This window comes from Geotrypetes seraphini, chromosome 19 (assembly GCF_902459505.1).
Source record: "Geotrypetes seraphini chromosome 19, aGeoSer1.1, whole genome shotgun sequence".
NCBI classification, from domain to species: domain Eukaryota; kingdom Metazoa; phylum Chordata; class Amphibia; order Gymnophiona; family Dermophiidae; genus Geotrypetes; species Geotrypetes seraphini.
The window spans coordinates 21,901,501-21,920,787 of NC_047102.1; the positions used below are offsets into that span (position 1 = coordinate 21,901,501).

Here is a 19,287-nt window from a genome sequence, read left to right on the forward strand (position 1 = left end):
GCGGGCGCGGGATAACGTCCGACCACAACACACGCGAGCCCGGAAACCAAGCAAAAAGAACCCGCAAATCGTCCTTAATAACGTTAACCAACTGTCGGGCCGACAGTGAATCAACATCATTGCCGCCCAAATGAATAATGATCACGTCCGGACGACGAGGGCAATCCCGCAAATGAGACAAGAACGGCAAGAGCTGATACCATCTCATGCCCCGCTGACCCCACCAAGATACTTGAACACCCAGATGGCCCAGCCCAAGGTGACGACCTCCGGGACGCAACAATGACCTCTCTCCAGCCCAGTGCACAAAAGAATGGCCGATTATCCACACGGAACTGCTCCGACCAGCACCTGAAAGACAAAACAAATGAGCCACAAACAGAACAAATACACACCCCACAACCCCACAATAACATTACCTGCCATCCGAGCTACCACCAGGTCCCACCAGGACCGGACGGTCTAATATAACCACGGAAGGCCCCAGACACCCAGCGACCCAACCGCCGAATGCCATCCTCCGACATACCGGCAGCACGGGCACAATCCGAAACGAGTGAGTGCCGTAACGACTAGGCTCCTCACCACAGCGCACCAAGGCCAAACGAAGCACCGCCAGGAACTGGAATCTGGAAAGAGAGGACCCGTTCGCGTGAACGAATAAGACAGGGGAAACCGCAACCCGCACGGACAAAAAATCGCGCAAACAAACAACTGGACAAGAAACACAACCGACCACCCGATGAAGGACTAACCACTGGCCACGGCCGGCCTGATCCGTCTTAGAACTAGCCACACAGATTCGCACCTCATCGACTCCCAGCCGCACATGGTGAACCATCAACCCACGCCCTCTGGCCCTATCAGCAACACTGACCAACAACTCCCCCACCCGCAACGCCCCAAAAAAGGCAAGTGAAAAAGCCGCCCGAAAAAGGGACGACTCGTACGACGAGTGGGCAATATCAGGTAAAACCAATAAAAGCCGAACGAGTAAGCTATGCTGAATCGGCAAGCGCGAATCAGGCCTAGGAGGAACAACCCGGCCCGAAGCAAACGCTGAACCACGAAACCCAAAGCCCGACAGAAAAAGGCAAACCCCGCCAACCGTCCCTGAACCACCCGTTTTGAGACACCAGCTCTGCTTGAGTCCAGCACGAAATCCTCAAGAAAGGATTCGGCCACATGCCCCGGAACCCAACCCCTGCTGAACAAAAAGTTAGAAACCACCCGGAAGCCAGCTGAGTAATGCGACCAAGTCACAGGTGCTACCGACAAACGGAGCATTTCCCACACTCCTTCTCGACCAGGCTCCACAAATTCTCCGGCATCGCCAAACCTTCCACATGAGCCTCTGGCGCGAGTCGACGAAACTGTGAAAAATGGAAACGGGAGAGAGCGTCAGCAATGCCATTCTGCAAACCGGGCACATGCCGAGCCCGAAGAAAGACATTAAGACGCAAGCAGCGCAGAACCAACTCCCTGACCAGCACAGCTATTGACAGGCAGTGAGCCGTCTGCCTGTTAACAACCTCCACAACCCCAAGGTTATCACACCAAAACAGCACACGCCTATCCCTCAATTTATCGGGCCACAGTTCACATGCTACAATGAAGGGAAACAATTCCAACAGCGTGATATTACGTGTGATACCCCGAGCCACCCAATCTTCAGGCCACCGCTCAGCACACCAGGCACCCTGACAGTAAAGGCCAAAACCGACTCCTCCTGCCGCGTCGGAAAATAACTCTATGTCCCCGTTAGACACCTCCGGGGCCTGCATAGGCAAGCAACCATTAAAATCTTGCAAAAAACAGGCCCACATGCGGAGGTCCGCCCGAACCCCAGCCGACAGTAGCAAAAAATGCCGCTTATCCCGTACCCCAGCCGTGGAAGCAGACAGCCGACGCGAAAAAACGCGGCCCATTGGAAGCACCCGGCAAGCAAAGTTAAGGGAGCCAATCAGCGACTGAACAACATGCAAAGTAGACTTACGGGCAGATAACACCCGCCCAATAAGATCAAGCAACTGCCGAACCTTGACCGCCGGCAGCCGAGTTACCAGCGCCTCCGAATCCAACTCGATCCCTAGAAAAACCAGGGACGTAACCGGACCCTCAGACTTGTCGATCGCCAAAGGCTGACGATGGCTGACGAATTTGGGATACCAAATTCGTCAGCCATCGCTTCAAAAACCCCTTTAAGTCGCCCGCATTCGTCCGAATCACGAGGGCCTATGAACAGAAAATCATCGAGGTAATGTACCACCGCGTCCGACCCAGCACGCTCAACAACCACCCAATGAAGAAACGTGCTGAACATCTCGAAATAAGCGCAAGAGATAGAACATCCCATGGGCAAACATCGATCGTAAAAATAGGCACCCTCAAAACGAAACCCCAACAAATGATAAGATTGCGGGTGAACGGGCAATAGCCTGAAGGCAGATTGAATGTCCACCTTCGCCAACAGGGACCCCCGGCCAGCCCTGAGGATAAGCCGCACGGCACAGTCCACTGAAGAATACCGCACCGTACACAAATCACGTGGTATACCGTCATTAACAGAACACCCAACAGGACGAGATAAATTATGAATGAGGCGGAACTTACCAGGTTCCTTTTTTGGAACAACCGCCAGAGGAGACACCATCATAACAGGAAAAGGTCGCTCACGGAAAGGACCGGCAATACGCCCCAAACGCAATTCTTCCCCCAATTTATGACGGACTACCGAACGCAACTGAGTAACCGACGACGCGTTGCGCAACCGCGCCCCCGACAATTCGCCCTGAAAAGGTATCACAAAACCGACTGAGAACCCACGTTCCAACAGAGAACCGACGCGCTCTGGCCGGTAACGACGCAACCAAGGACCCAACGCACTCACCAAAACCGGTGTGGGAACGACACCGCTACTTGCCCAGGCTCGGGGGCCCCGCAGGCGGTTTCTTGGGACACTTAAGCAAGGAATGCGGCTGCCCACATTGAGAGCAGGCGTGACGAAACCTGCAATCTGTGAAGGAGCAACTCGATTTGTTGAATCTCCAACAAACGTCACTACCTGCTCCCCCGCCGGATCCCACCCCCATCCCGGACCGAAAGGGCCGTCCGCCACCCGAAGCGCCCACCGGAACGCGATCCCCGCTCCAGACCGCCCCAGACTTGGAGGACATATGTGTTAGCCATAGGTTAACATCCTGCGTTCCCCATGACATATGAGAATTCTCCTCCATTTTATCTCTAAACGCCTCATCATAGTTCAACCACGTCCAGCCCCCGAAACGCTGGTACGCGTCAAGCACAGAATCGGCATAAGCAAGCCATAGTCACTAGGACGCGCACGCCCCCATACACTAGCAAGCCGCATAAACGAACGGATCCAGTTAAGTATAGACCGCGCAACTGGAAAAGGCTTGGAAGAACCCACATCCCGCTTCGATTTCTTACGGCTCCGCCGATGCACCCTACCCTCCATAAGACGAAAAATATCAATACACGAGCGCCGCCTAATCTTACGCCGCAAAGAACGCGGCACCCGCTCCCAAAGTTCGGTCAGGGCCACCAAAGCGGGTGCACCCCGACCCTCACCCTGTGGAGCAACAGCGCTGCCCCCCGCAGAACCAGCCTCCCTCACCGGCCCGAGAACCAAAGAAGAGGAGGCCGACGAGGAAGAGGAGGACGAAGAAGAGGACTGGCTAGATGAAGAAGACTCACGCCTGCGCCTCCGCTTCCCTCTACCCCCTTTCCTACCGGACTTCCCCCCAGCAACCAAAGCAGGCGCCGCCTTACCCGCAACAGCAGGGGCTTCCACAGGAACGGAGATGCCACTGGAAACAACCTCCGCCGCAGATACAGATGGACGCTCCACAACAGCGACGCCTCGGCCAGCAACCGCCACATCCACCAAGGGACCAGCAACGCCACCGCCAACAGCTACTGTCTCCGATGCCGAAGTAACCGGAGCTCTCTCGCTGTGCTGCCGATCAGATACCACACCAACGCTGCCTGCCGATGGACCAGGAACACCGCCGACTGCGCTCCACTGGCTCTCCGGAACGACCAACGGACTCTGTGAAGAAAAACCACAACCAGGAACAGAGCCCAAGAAACCACCCCCAGGCACCCCCCAACCAGCACTACCAGCCCCACACGGCAGGGGCCCGCCATTCCACCCGGGAACAACACTCCCGCCCCAAAAAGGAGAAAAAATTCCGGGGTTCCATCCCTGTGGCCCCGCACCCCACCCTTGCTGCCCGGGACCCCACGGGAAAGCCCCATAAGGGACTCCATAAGGCCCCCCAGAACCTGCACCCCACGGTCCAACACCCCAGCTAGTGGATGGCTGAGGCGGCTCACGAAAACCCCCCCCCCTCAGCAGGGGCAGACCCATCCACCCCAAGAAAGGGGGATGCCTGCCCTGCAGCACCACTACTGCCGGAAGTGGGAAGAGAAACAGCTACAGGCTCAAGCTGTTCACCTGAAGCCTGCTGGGCAACCGGAGCCACACTCCCCATCCCCGGCAGCAAACTAGGATCCCCTGAGCTGCTGCTTGCCGGCCGAACGGTCTGCCGGCCGCCCAACTTGCCCCGCCCACCCTGCTTCGCCTTTGCCGACGACTTGCGCGGCACAGCCCCAGCCGCGGGCGCCGCAGGCGCCGAAGAACCTCCTGCCACGCGGCCCGAGGAGGCCGCGATCGCGATGGCCGACAGGGCGTCCCTTTTTGACCTGCGGGACGGCATGCCCTGCATCGCTAACACTCCCGGACCCACCTGGTCTGCAGGGTCCTCCAGCAGGGAATCGCCTGCATCGATTGAAATTTCGGCCACATCAACCAATCGCTCCGCCATGCCGCCGCCGAAAAGACACGGAAGCCAGCAAACAAAAACGCCCTGGAGGACCCGAAACGGCTGAGTCCTCCAAGGCCCTCCCCTTTTTATCCCCTCGTGTCGCAAGCCCGCTGTTACCCGACCAATCAAATTAAAAGTTGGCTTTTTGCCTTTTACCAGGCCAATCAGCCATCGCGCATATTTATTTATTTATTTTTTTTATTTATTTCCGCCCCTCCGACCGCCCCCGCCGACGAGCAACGCAGGAGGCTCACCATCCCTGCATTATCTTCCGCCCATCGACACTCGGTCTCTGGCTCCCATATACCACAAATTGGTTCAAGTGTGGCTTTATTTTGAGCACAAATGGAGAGTTCTCAGAGCAGAGGAAATATGATGAAAATATAGCAAAAAATTCTTAAACAAATATTCTTACATGAAAGAGTCCAACCTGGTGGCATCACCACCTAGTAAGTGGATCTCTCTCATTATACCCATCTCTATACAGGATAAATGAGAGAGAGCGTGGTATTTACCATGCAGAACTATTTGAGGTAAGATGGAGGGGTTTACATAAAGTACTGTAAATCTTTACAAAACTGTGTACAATAGGAAGACGACTGACTTGCAGTACTATATTCTTAGTGACTTCTAATGATGTTTTGTGCCTACTACATCACTCGCTCTCTTGCTCACACACACGGAATTTATACAATGTTTTTGAATAATAATGTAAAAATGTCTGCTAAGCATGAAGTCTCAAGAATTCATTTACTGGCCGGACTGTTGTTGCCTGTTTGCTTCACCTCCTCTATTCTTAGAGAAAATCTGCATGTTTTCCATACATGTGGAATGTATATATAGAAAATCCTTCTGTTTCCAGGTTATGCTTAGTACTGAAATAAAGGTGACTTCTGACATTGCTAGTATGACAAAGCAAACACGTTCTAACTGCACTTTGACCAGTGTTTTTCAACGCAAGGAACGGGAGCCCAACGGTGGCCCCTGGAGACTATCTAGAGTGGTCCTCATCATTATTCTGTCCTTTAGTTTGTTACTCCATGCCCCTCTATCCAAACTCATGACAGCAAGGGGGAAGTGGATGAGGGAATAAGCCACGTTTGAAGGACAAGGCATTTCTCAATAGATGAAGAGGATGCATTTGGAAATGCCCACCACCCTGAGGATACGCCCAACAAAAGGCTTGAAGGCAGGCAGATGTCATAGACACGTACTGATCAGCAGTGTCGTGGCCTTGCATGGGAAGATATTTGGCGTCTTTCCTTCAGTTCATTTGGATCCAAAGTGGCCCCTACTTAAAACTGAGTGAAGACCACTGAGCAGACTCATGATTATTCATGATTCTGTTCCTTGGGTCCATTTCCTTTTCTTCTTGTTCCTAAGTTTCTCTTTTTCATACTTTAATGTACCTTTTACATATTTATCATTTTTTCCAATTTATCATATTTCCAATTTTAGGACCACTACCACAGCTGTTTGTTTTTTAAAAATAAAAGTTCCAACTTTGAGCAAATTTATGATGCTATATTCTGATTTTCATATACCAGTCATTCACCCATTGCGTTCAGATGTGAACCCTGTTTATTTAATCTAAGTAATGAGGAGCTTTCCACACCACTGACAATGCCTCAGAAGAAAAAAGAGATATTTATTTTTCTAGCCACTAACTATGGGCTAGATTTACTAAAAGGCATTGCCCCGTTACCATGTGCACATTAATGCATGTTACTTAACAGTTTTATGCATGATATAGCTCTATATGACTGAAAACCTATTTTTTTGCCAGTATTACCGCATCAAAGGACAACTCCTATAGCCACCAGTTTTACATTTTCTAAAATAAAATTTGGATCTACCTAGGATGCTGCAATTTTTCTAAGTCATCATTAAGAGTAGCTGAAGGTGCATGTTTTACATGATGTGGTCACACTGGCTCCCTTCCTCCCCAAGCTTCCCAGTATACTCCTGGTGCCAGTGTTGGGATGGTGTTCTTTGAATGTGTTTGTCCGGAAACCGGTGGCAAAGTTCTAATGAACCTCAAATTAAGAGGACAGAGAATACCTCTGTAAGGGTCTGAAAAGCATTTTTCAGAAGGGAAACTATTTGAAGTACCTCTTGGTTTTCCACCTAAGTCAAAAGATGCATCTTCTGCACTGTATGGCTGGAACAGGAACACCATGGCTGGAAACCATGCTGTTGTGCACTTCCTCAAAATCTGAACTTCAGTTATCATGGTAACATTAAGCCTCGTTTTACTACATCTTAGGGGAGGGGAAAATTGGAATGTAATTGATGGAAACATTAAGCCTCGTTTTACTACATCTTAGGGGAGGGGGAAATTGGAATGTAATTGAAGGAAAAGTTACAAAGAGAAGGAAGACCTGGAAGTCTTCTCTTCCCTCATCTCCTTTGCCAAGACAGGCACCGATACTTCCTTAGACATGGACTAATATGCCCACTAAACATCACAAATGTCCCTGACATCACAAATGTCCCTGACAATGCCTTGGGAATGGTTTCCGTGATAGAGTTAGCGAATGAGATGATGATCGTAAAATCATCTGCGTAGCTGAATAATTTTATCCTCAGTTGGGTTAGTCTCACGTCCAATGAGGACATGTAGACATTGAAAAGCAGTGGGGAAAGTGGTGACCCTTGTGGCACACCTGATGAGTTGCTCCAGGTAGAGTGATCATAGTTGAAGCGTACCTGGTAGGTACGGGATGTAAGGAAGCCATGGAACCAGTTCAGTACCTCATCCCTGATACCAATGGAGTCTAGGCATTGCAACATTTTCCCGTGGCCTACCAGATCGAATGCAGAGCTCATGTCGAATTGCATGATCAGGGCATTGAGGCCCTTGCTAAATAATAGGCGCAGATAGTCTAAGATGGCAGCAATCACTGCCTCCATACTGAATAAGGGTCTAAAACCGGGTTGAGTTTCATGCCGGAGAGAGAACTAATCCCTCCATGATTTTTACAATGATGTCTGTAGTTGGTTATTGGCGCTGGAGATTCTTTTTAATTTTTTGGGATAGGGGTTATTATTATGTGACTGTTATTGGTGGGGAAATTCCCATTTTTTAGGTTAGCAATGATTTTTTAGTGTAGCAATGATAGTGTACCATTATAATGGTGCCATTTTCATAATCTCCGGGGAGCACGTATCTAGAACGCAGTGAGATTTCGAGTATTTGTTGTATAGTTTGGTGTAGTTATTCCATTCTAAATCTTGAAAGGAACTCCAGATAATGTCTATTGGTATTTCATTGTCATGTGAGTTAGCTATTTGGTAATCGCTAGGGATGCTTGTTACATCGTTATTTCTTACACAGTTATTTCTTAGGTTTTTAATTTTGGAATCAAAATATAGCGCTAGATCTTTCGCAGAGGATAACTTCGTGTTGTGCACGGGTATGGTGTGGCGGGTGGTGTCAAATAGATTTGTGATTATGTTGAACAACTCTTTTGTATTGGTTCCTCGTGAAACATTGCAGGATAGGTTGATTTTGGTAGAGTAGAACGCTTTGCGTTTGTCTTTTATCAGCTGTTTATAGGTTTTTATGTGGGCTCTCCATTTGTTGCGGTCTGCCAGTTTTCTTGTTTTATTCCAAATTCTTTCTAATCGCCTAGCTAGTTGTTTCGTTTTTAGTAATTCAGTATCGAACCATTTGTTTGTATTGCTTTTGCTTTTGTGTATAGGGGCACTGGTTGTCATCCAGTGGTCCCAAAAATCTACTCCTTCCTCTATTACTGTCTGCAGTGCGTATTGTGACCAGTATTCTTCTGGATTAATATAACCTCTTGTGTGGTGCTCTTTTTTTTTATCATCTGACGTGTTTTGGATTTTTGGTGCGACCAGATTAACTTAAAATAATAAGTGAAATGGTTGTCGTGGATGTCGTGGATGTCGTGACACCAGGTGCCTTCAGGCAGAGAGATGACTGGGTCAAGGATTTCCTTTGTGGACATGGCAACCAGATCTAAATGATGGCCTTTTTCGTGAGTTTGCGTGGGTGCGGGGATATTGTAGTTGAGTAGAGACAGGAAGTTTTTAAGCTCTTTTGTGTCTATGTGTATGTTTATGTCCCCTGCGATGATGTTGTAGTCTGGGCCAATAGAGTTGTGTAGGACAGAAATCTTCTTTGGCTTTGGGCCAGCTTTTAGGCGGGACATAGGATAAGGATTCTACTAGTTGGGTGTTATTGATTTTACAGGCTAGGATTTCTAGGTGGTCAGTCATTTTGGAATCATGAAGTTCGAATTCGAATCCTTCTTTAAGGATAATTGCTAATCCTCCTCCTTTTTTGCCTGTGCGGTTTAACGTAAGGATTTTGAAATTGTCTGGTAGAAGATCAATTATTATTGGATCATCTTCAGACAGTAACCAAGTTTCGGTTAGAAAGAGGCAGGCTATTTGTTTGCTGATGACCCAGTCATTAATAAGGAACGCCTTATTTCTAACAGATCTGGTATTGAGATATGCGCGAGGAATAGAAGTGGATGCGGCAGTTTCTGTTCTTTTTTTATTTGAGATAACATTAATATGATTTATTGTGTCTTCTTGTGGATGAAAGATAGATCTGGGTGATGGATAGATTGTAATTGTGGGTAAAGAGAGTTAACGTCTTTGATGCTACCACTTAACAGGTAGATCAGTAGGATCTATAGGAGATTCATGATTGTGGGATATATTGATTCTTCCTGATAACAGAGATTGTATTAGTTTCCCTATGTGTTTGTATGGTGCAATGTTGGTTAATGGGTTCATAGACAACACCGCGAAAGACAAAGGTGCGCGCCGACAACTGAGCGCAAGACGGAGGTGCAGTAAAATGTGGGGGGTTACAACCCCCCAAACCCCCCCCAATGCGGCACGATCTCTATTAAATAAAGTCGGAGCCCTAAAAACAGTAATTTTCTTTGGCACGCGCCTCCGCGCTGCGCTCAATTGTCTGCGCACGCCTTTGTACCGGCGCGCTTTTGACCTGGTTAATGATTTATAATTTTTTTTTAAGGTAATGTATGTCGGTATCAAAAATCCCATATACAAATACAAGATGTCCGGGGCAGTATTTGGAGAGACCCCCCCACCCAGGAAAGAGACTTGTGAGTACTGATCGACAAGTCGATGAAGCTGTCTGTGCAGTGTGGGCGGCGGCAAAAAGGGCAAACAGAATGCTAGGAATGATTAAGAAGGGGATCACGAACAGATCGTAGAAGATCATGCCGCTGTACTGGGCCATGGTACGCCCTCACCTGGTCGCCATACATGAAAGGGTCCAGAGAAGAGCGACTAAAATGGTTACAGTGAGAGTACAGTGAGAGTACAGTGAGAGAGAAGCTGGGCTTATTCTCCCTTGAAAAGAGGAGACTGGGAGACATGATTGAAACATTCAAGATAATGAAGGGAATAGACTTTGTAGATAAAGACATGACCTAAGGTATGACCTCTCTCTGCTACCTGAATCCAAGCTCTGTCCCTATTGGGTTCTTTGCCTAAGAATTCTTTGTCTCAGAGTCAGTCACATTTATGCTACCATCTGAAACACAGGTGGTCGTGTTCCCCCTCCTCCCCCCCCCCCCCAAAAAAGACCAGTCTTTTTACCTGAAGCTATCTGATGAAATGCATGAATAATTCAACATTTCATTTCTGGAAGTTGGAATACCTTACTGTCTAACTATTCTCTCACCTCTGCCACAAAGCTTGTTCTTTAAATCTTCACCTCCAGCTGAAATATTAAAAAATCTACCAACTGTGAGTCCTATATAGTTATTTATTGAATAAAGTATATTTCAGAAAACTATAAGGACTTCCCATGTGTGCGTTGGTATGCTAAGGTAGTCTAGGAATTTCTATTATTTGTTCCTGCCCTGACCATGGCCCTTTTGGGTTGCAATCGAGATATTTTGAGTGTGCAGCATGAACAGAGTGAGCACATGAATCCAAATTAGTTCCAATTAAGTGCCAATTAACTAATGCCAATAACTGGTTAGCACCCAATCGACTATGCATGCCTCTGGGCTCCATGCCAGATCTTTGCTATTGAATACATTATGACATGAAAGTCCAGAGAATAATTTTATTCACAGTTACTTAATACATTAGGGCAGTGGTCGCCACTCTTTTTCATATGAAAGCCCACTGTGTGAATATGAGAAAGCTCGGAGGGCCACCAACAGATTTCAAGCATACACATACTATTAATTTTGTAAACTGCCTTGATCTGCTCATTCAGTCTGGATATTATATATTAAAAATTAATTTTAATTCTACAGCACTTTTAAGGATTTTGGAATTTTGCAAACTCACTTTATTCCATAAATGAGATACTTGAGCAATACACTTAAAAGATTGTTTGCAGTTATTATATAATGTGTAAAAATTAACATTTTTACAGTATTTGAAGAGCATTTTAGCTATTTGAGGGCCGCAATGGAGGGCTTCATGGCCTTCAGCCCTGGGGCCACACATTGGAGACCATCGCATTAGGTCATTTTAGAAGGTTAGGCAGTTACATGTGTAAATGGTCCTATGTATGTAGAAAAGCCATTGCTTAAAAAAGTATACCCTTGGCATGCACATATTTGGATGGGATGTGGTTTGGGTAGATCTTAAAAGTAAGAATTGACAAACTGGGACAGACAGAAGGTCCATCAAACCCAGTATCCCAACAGTGGCCAACTCAGGTCCTACGTACCTGGCAGAAACCCAAAGGACAGCAACATTCCAGAGCTCATATTGTGATGTCATAATGCCTCATTCCTAAGAGCCTCATGCCTCATGCCAAACATCACTGATGTCACAATGGCTTGATTGCCCTATGCTTGGTTCTCATAAGAACTGGGACAGACCGAAGGTTCATCAAGTGCAGTATCCTGTTTCCAACAGTGGTCACAAGTACCAAGCTAGAACCCAAGCTGTAAAACAGATTTTATGCTGCTTATCTTAAGAATAATCCCCTCAAAGATTTTTCAAACTATTGTTTAAATTTATGAAGCAGCTTATAATACTTTTAAAAAGACACAACAAGCAGGAATCAACAAGCAGACAAGTGGCATTCTGAGATTCCCCTTGTGTCTTTTTAAAAGTATTATAAGCTGCTTCATAAAGCATGATATAAATTTAAACAATAGTTTGAAAAATCTTTGAGTGGATTGATATTATAGAGTGCCTAATAGGATTGCGATATCTTAAGAATAAGCAGCAGATTTCCCCAAGCCATCTCTATGGACTTCTATTTTTTAGAAAATTATCCAAATCGACTATGCTAAGCTGATTTCACCACATTCTCTGGCATGTTCTTTTTCTCTTTGTATATTATTGTTGCTTTATTATAAATTGCTCTTTCATCTTTTGCTCTTTATGATGGCACTGTTGCCCCTTTTATTTGTTGTTTCTCCCACAATACAAAACATGTGCTGAAAGGTTGTTGTAAGTTTCAAGAGAAAATAATATAGTTATTTGTAAATAAATAAAAAATGTGTATACTATTACCTGTTTTGCAATGAAAAATCCTAAATACACCAAAGGTTTTAATTTTCACATTCATTCCTGCTCTAAGGCATACATAACTGTTATCTAAGTGCTGATTTGGACCTGGAATGTGGAGAAGGAAATTGTGCGAACTTCTTTGCTCTTTAAAGCCACCTCAGACCATCCCAAAATGAATTTATAGTTTAGCTCCTTGGATAACAACTCCTTGATGTTCAGTTTTATAAAATCTGCTACTTTCACATGCAAATGTCAGCACTTACACATGCAGGTTGCAAAATCTGCTGACACACAAAATCATTCATCTCTCAGAACCAAAAATATCTTGCAACTAGATTTATTTAAGAAATCCTGAGACAACCATTCCTTGCTTACTTGAAATAATAGAGAAATTTGGAAAATTTTCAGGATACAAGATAAATTCTTCCACTTAATGTTCACTGTACAAAAGGTTTGTTTGATTCATTTCCCTTTCTTTGGAAAGAAGATGGAATAAAGTACTTAGGCATTTGGATTAAAAAATACCCTGGAAGAAACAATGAAAATAAATGAAAAACTTTTATTACAGAAGGTAACAGAAATGTGTGAGCAATGGAATCCTTTACATCTTTCATGGTGGGGGGAGAGTCCAAACTATTAAAATTATGATTTTGCCTGTGGTTTGTTATCAGATGAGTATGTTGCCGTTTTTTTTATAAAAAATTAAATAGCATTCTTACAAAATTTATTTGGCTGGGTAAAACTCCTAGGAGTTGCTTTGGTATCTGTACATAAGACGATTTTACCGGGGGGGGGGGGGTAAATTTTCCCAATTTTTTTATCCAATCCTATATTTTGCGCCAGGGTATGTATTGGGTCCTCCCAGAGCTCATGGAAAAACTCCCAGATTGGTTGTGGTTAGAATGGCAACTCATGTCTCCAATACGTCTATTTGTATTTTTCGGAATCATTGATTTGATGATGACTTTTCTAGTTAGAATTTGCTGCTTTTAGTGATAGAAATTTCATGCACTGGCACTTTTTGCAAATCTAGATCTCATTCACAACATTCTATTTATTTATTATATTTGCACAATTTTTCATGTCTTGTTTTGCATATATTATTAATATATTTATTTAGTAAGGAACCTTTTTTATTAAGTGTATTATATGTTAGGCACAATTTGCTAATGTTTGTTAATGTTCATGCATGTATTTACTATAGATTATGTATTTAGATTATGTATATGCAAGTCAGTAACCAATATTTGCACAATTTACTCATCTCTTATTTATTGTATATTTATTGGTTTAGTTTTAGGAAATTTCAAGATGTGTGGGAGCTATTAACAAAATATTGTACTGATTAGAAGACATTTTTTCCCTTAAATTTAGAGGTTCAATTATGAGGTGGGAGGGAGGGTAATTTTATTATTACATATTGTACAAGGTATTTGATTATATAATAGGAAAGGGTGGGAAGGGTGGGAGATAGAAGCATATCATTTGTATTATTGATGATTATTAAGTGATATATTTATTGTTAATCTGTTTTTACATATTGACATATTGTAAGTTTGAAAATGAATAAAGATTTAAAAAAAAGTCCAAAGTCAGATTTAAATATCCTATCAAAAATCCTAAACACATAAGAATAGCCCTATTGGGTCAGACCAGTTTCTTATATGTCTGAGGGGATCTCTTCAAAAGGTAGAGGAGACACATTTACAAAGATGAAATCAATGAACCTGATTTGGTCTTTCTTTGTCTGTGTTCACTCCCTTTGTGGGGGATGCTGGTCTCAGCTGGAGGAAATAAATTTGAGATGGGTTCTTAATAACCATTAATCATAGTATTTAACCTCTTTATTCAGGCGTACAGATAAAATCCGGACCTTCATCCTAAGTGTGGTCCATGTCTTTCTGTATGTGAACAGCTATTTTGTTTTATTGGTAAGACAAGCAACAGAATCCTACAAAAAGGATGAATCTTCAAAATACCACAAATTGGTTCAAGTGTGGCTTTATTTTGAGCACAAATGGAGAGTTCTCAGAGCAGAGGAAATATGATGAAAATATAGCAAAAAATTCTTAAACAAATATTCTTACATGAAAGAGTCCAACCTGGTGGCATCACCACCTAGTAAGTGGATCTCTCTCATTATACCCATCTCTATACAGGGTAAATGAGAGAGAGCGTGGTATTTACCATGCAGAACTATTTGAGGTAAGATGGAGGGGTTTATTACTGTCTACATAAAGTACTGTAAATCTTTACAAAACTGTGTACAATAGGAAGACGACTGACTTGCAGTACTATATTCTTAGTGTTCCAGACTTCTAATGATGTTTTGTGCCTACTACATCACTCGCTCTCTTGCTCACACACACGGAATTTGAATAATAATGTAAAAATGTCTGCTAAGCATGAAGTCTCAAGAATTCATTTACTGGCCGGACTGTTGTTGCCTGTTTGCTTCACCTCCTCTATTCTTAGAGAAAATCTGCATGTTTTCCATACATGTGGAATGTATATATAGAAAATCCTTCTGTTTCCAGGTTATGCTTAGTACTGAAATAAAGGTGACTTCTGACATTGCTAGTATGACAAAGCAAACACGTTCTAACTGCACTTTGACCAGTGTTTTTCAACGCAAGGAACGGGAGCCCAACGGTGGCCCCTGGAGACTATCTAGAGTGGTCCTCATCATTATTCTGTCCTTTAGTTTGTTACTCCATGCCCCTCTATCCAAACTCATGACAGCAAGGGGGAAGTGGATGAGGGAATAAGCCACGTTTGAAGGACAAGGCATTTCTCAATAGATGAAGAGGATGCATTTGGAAATGCCCACCACCCTGAGGATACGCCCAACAAAAGGCTTGAAGGCAGGCAGATGTCATAGACACGTACTGATCAGCAGTGTCGTGGCCTTGCATGGGAAGATATTTGGCGTCTTTCCTTCAGTTCATTTGGATCCAAAGTGGCCCCTACTTAAAACTGAGTGAAGACCACTGAGCAGACTCATGATTATTCATGATTCTGTTCCTTGGGTCCATTTCCTTTTCTTCTTGTTCCTAAGTTTCTCTTTTTCATACTTTAATGTACCTTTTACATATTTATCATTTTTTCCAATTTATCATATTTCCAATTTTAGGACCACTACCACAGCTGTTTGTTTTTTAAAAATAAAAGTTCCAACTTTGAGCAAATTTATGATGCTATATTCTGATTTTCATATACCAGTCATTCACCCATTGCGTTCAGATGTGAACCCTGTTTATTTAATCTAAGTAATGAGGAGCTTTCCACACCACTGACAATGCCTCAGAAGAAAAAAGAGATATTTATTTTTCTAGCCACTAACTATGGGCTAGATTTACTAAAAGGCATTGCCCCGTTACCATGTGCACATTAATGCATGTTACTTAACAGTTTTATGCATGATATAGCTCTATATGACTGAAAACCTATTTTTTTGCCAGTATTACCGCATCAAAGGACAACTCCTATAGCCACCAGTTTTACATTTTCTAAAATAAAATTTGGATCTACCTAGGATGCTGCAATTTTTCTAAGTCATCATTAAGAGTAGCTGAAGGTGCATGTTTTACATGATGTGGTCACACTGGCTCCCTTCCTCCCCAAGCTTCCCAGTATACTCCTGGTTGGGATGGTGGGATGGTGTTCTTTGAATGTGTTTGTCCGGAAACCGGTGGCAAAGTTCTAATGAACCTCAAATTAAGAGGACAGAGAATACCTCTGTAAGGGTCTGAAAAGCATTTTCAGAAGGGAAACTATTTGAAGTACCTCTTGGTTTTCCACCTAAGTCAAAAGATGCATCTTCTGCACTGTATGGCTGGAACAGGAACACCATGGCTGGAAACCATGCTGTTGTGCACTTCCTCAAAATCTGAATCTGAATCTCAAAATCTGAATCATGGTAACATTAAGCCTCGTTTTACTACATCTTAGGGGAGGGGGAAATTGGAATGTAATTGAAGGAAAAGTTACAAAGAGAAGGAAGACCTGGAAGTCTTCTCTTCCCTCATCTCCTTTGCCAAGACAGGCACCGATACTTCCTTAGACAAGCCCACTAAACATCACAAATGTCCCTGACATCACAAATGTCCCTGACAATGCCTTGGGAATGGTTTCCGTGATAGAGTTAGCGAATGAGATGATGATCGTAAAATCATCTGCGTAGCTGAATAATTTTATCCTCAGTTGGGTTAGTCTCACGCCCAATGAGGACATGTAGACATTGAAAAGCAGTGGGGAAAGTGGTGACCCTTGTGGCACACCTGATGAGTTGCTCCAGGTAGAGTGATCATAGTTGAAGCGTACCTGGTAGGTACGGGATGTAAGGAAGCCACGGAACCAGTTCAGTACCTCATCCCTGATACCAATGGAGTCTAGGCATTGCAACATTTTCCCGTGGCCTACCAGATCGAATGCAGAGCTCATGTCGAATTGCATGATCAGGGCATTGAGGCCCTTGCTAAATAATAGGCGCAGATAGTCTAAGATGGCAGCAATCACTGCCTCCATACTGAATAAGGGTCTAAAACCGGGTTGAGTTTCATGCCGGAGAGAGAACTGATTAAGATATTCCATCAGTTGGGTGTGAACTAATCCCTCCATGATTTTTACAATGATGCTATAGGTCTGTAGTTGGTTATTGGCGCTGGAGATTGTTTTTAATTTTTTGGGATAGGGGTTATTATTATGTGACTGTTATTGGTGGGGAAATTCCTATTTTTTAGGTTAGCAATGATTTTTTAGTGTAGCAATGATAGGGTACCATTATAATGGTGCCATTTTCATAATCTCCGGGGAGCACGTATCTAGAACGCAGTGAGATTTCGAGTATTTGTTGTATAGTTTGGTGTAGTTATTCCATTCTAAATCTTGAAAGGAACTCCAGATAATGTCTATTGGTATTTCATTGTCATGTGAGTTAGCTATTTGGTAATCGCTAGGGATGCTTGTTACATCGTTATTTCTTACACAGTTATTTCTTAGGTTTTTAATTTTGGAATCAAAATATAGCGCTAGATCTTTCGCAGAGGATAACTTCGTGTTGTGCACGGGTATGGTGTGGCGGGTGGTGTCAAATAGATTTGTGATTATGTTGAACAACTCTTTTGTATTGGTTCCTCGTGAAACATTGCAGGATAGGTTGATTTTGGTAGAGTAGAACGCTTTGCGTTTGTCTTTTATCAGCTGTTTATAGGTTTTTATGTGGGCTCTCCATTTGTTGCGGTCTGCCAGTTTTCTTGTTTTATTCCAAATTCTTTCTAATCGCCTAGCTAGTTGTTTCGTTTTTAGTAATTCAGTATCGAACCATTTGTTTGTATTGCTTTTGCTTTTGTGTATAGGGGCAATTTTATCTAGAATGGATGTGCTGGTTGTCATCCAGTGGTCCCAAAAATCTACTCCTTCCTCTATTACTGTCTGCAGTCCGTATTGTGACCAGTATTCTTCTGGATTAATATAACCTCTTGTGTGGTGCTCTTTTTTTTTATCATCTGACGTGTTTTGGATTTTTGGTGCGACCAGATTAACTTAAAATAATAAGTGAAATGGTTGGACCAGATGTCGTGACACCAGGTGCCTTCAGGCAGAGAGATGGATTTCCTTTGTGGACATGTCAAGGATTTCCTTTGTGGACATGGCAACCAGATCTAAATGATGGCCTTTTTCGTGAGTTTGCGTGGGTGCGGGGATATTGTAGTTGAGTAGAGACAGGAAGTTTTTAAGCTCTGCGATGATGTTGTAGTCTGGGCCAATAGAGTTGTGTAGGACAGAAATCTTCTTTGGCTTTGGGCCAGCTTTTAGGCGGGACATAGGATAAGGATTCTACTAGTTGGGTGTTATTGATTTTACAGGCTAGGATTTCTAGGTGGTCAGTCATTTTGGAATCATGAAGTTCGAATTCGAATCCTTCTTTAAGGATAATTGCTAATCCTCCTCCTTTTTTGCCTGTGCGGTTTAACGTAAGGATTTTGAAATTGTCTGGTAGAAGATCAATTATTATTGGATCATCTTCAGACAGTAACCAAGTTTCGGTTAGAAAGAGGCAGGCTATTTGTTTGCTGATGACCCAGTCATTAATAAGGAACGCCTTATTTCTAACAGATCTGGTATTGAGATATGCGCGAGGAATAGAAGTGGATGCGGCAGTTTCTGTTCTTTTTTTAAGGGTACGGTGGTGTCTTTTTTTATTTGAGATAACATTAATATGATTTATTGTGTCTTCTTGTGGATGAAAGATAGATCTGGGTGATGGATAGATTGTAATTGTGGGTAAAGAGAGTTAACGTCTTTGATGCTACCACTTAACAGGTAGATCAGTAGGATCTATAGGAGATTCATGATTGTGGGATATATTGATTCTTCCTGATAACAGAGATTGTATTAGTTTCTCTATGTGTTTGTATGGTGCAATGTTGGTTAATGGGTTCATAGACAACACCGCGAAAGACAAAGGTGCGCGCCGACAACTGAGCGCAAGACGGAGGTGCAGTAAAATGTGGGGGGTTACAACCCCCCAAACCCCCCCCAATGCGGCACGATCTCTATTAAATAAAGTCGGAGCCCTAAAAACAGTAATTTTCTTTGGCACGCGCCTCCGCGCTGCGCTCAATTGTCTGCGCACGCCTTTGTACCGGCGCGCTTTTGACCTGACACCTGGTTAATGATTTATAATTTTTTTTTAAGGTAATGTATGTCGGTATCAAAAATCCCATATACAAATACAAGATGTCCGGGGCAGTATTTGGAGAGACCCCCCCACCCAGGAAAGAGACTTGTGAGTACTGATCGACAAGTCGATGAAGCTGTCTGTGCAGTGTGGGCGGCGGCAAAAAGGGCAAACAGAATGCTAGGAATGATTAAGAAGGGGATCACGAACAGATCGTAGAAGATCATGCCGCTGTACTGGGCCATGGTACGCCCTCAC

The 19,287-nt window shown here is 43.9% G+C and overlaps 2 protein-coding genes across 2 annotated transcripts in view; both read right to left on the reverse strand.

Annotated features, from left to right (window-relative positions):
* Positions 1-321: 321 nt before the first annotated feature.
* LOC117352351 lies at positions 322-4,850 on the reverse strand. The gene is made up of 5 exons (XM_033928783.1): positions 4,773-4,850; positions 3,793-4,252; positions 1,109-1,373; positions 530-629; positions 322-351 (listed from the first exon to the last, which is right to left on the reverse strand). The coding sequence occupies exons 1-5, from the start codon at positions 4,848-4,850 to the stop codon at positions 322-324; spliced, it is 933 nt and encodes a 310-aa protein (XP_033784674.1).
* Positions 4,851-15,666: 10,816 nt separating this feature from the next.
* Positions 15,667-19,287, reverse strand: part of OSBPL5 (oxysterol binding protein like 5) — a 431,224-nt gene continuing 427,603 nt past the window's right edge. Inside the window, exon 23 of the transcript XR_004537637.1 lies at positions 15,667-15,878. The gene's annotated coding sequence lies outside the window, so the exon portion shown is untranslated. The remainder of the gene's footprint in view (positions 15,879-19,287) is intronic.

Excerpts from the sequence above, each read along its gene's own strand:
- LOC117352351 (XM_033928783.1), bottom strand. The coding sequence starts at position 4,850 with ATGGCGGAGCGATTGGTTGATGTGGCCGAAATTTCAATCGATGCAGGC. Across the intron at positions 4,253-4,772 it reads TGGAGGACCCTGCAGACCAG|CAAGGGTGGGGTGCGGGGCC; the intron begins GTGGGTCCGGGA and ends GGTCCCGGGCAG. Across the intron at positions 1,374-3,792 it reads GGAAGCCCCTGCTGTTGCGG|TTTCGTCGACTCGCGCCAGA; the intron begins GTAAGGCGGCGC and ends CATTTTTCACAG.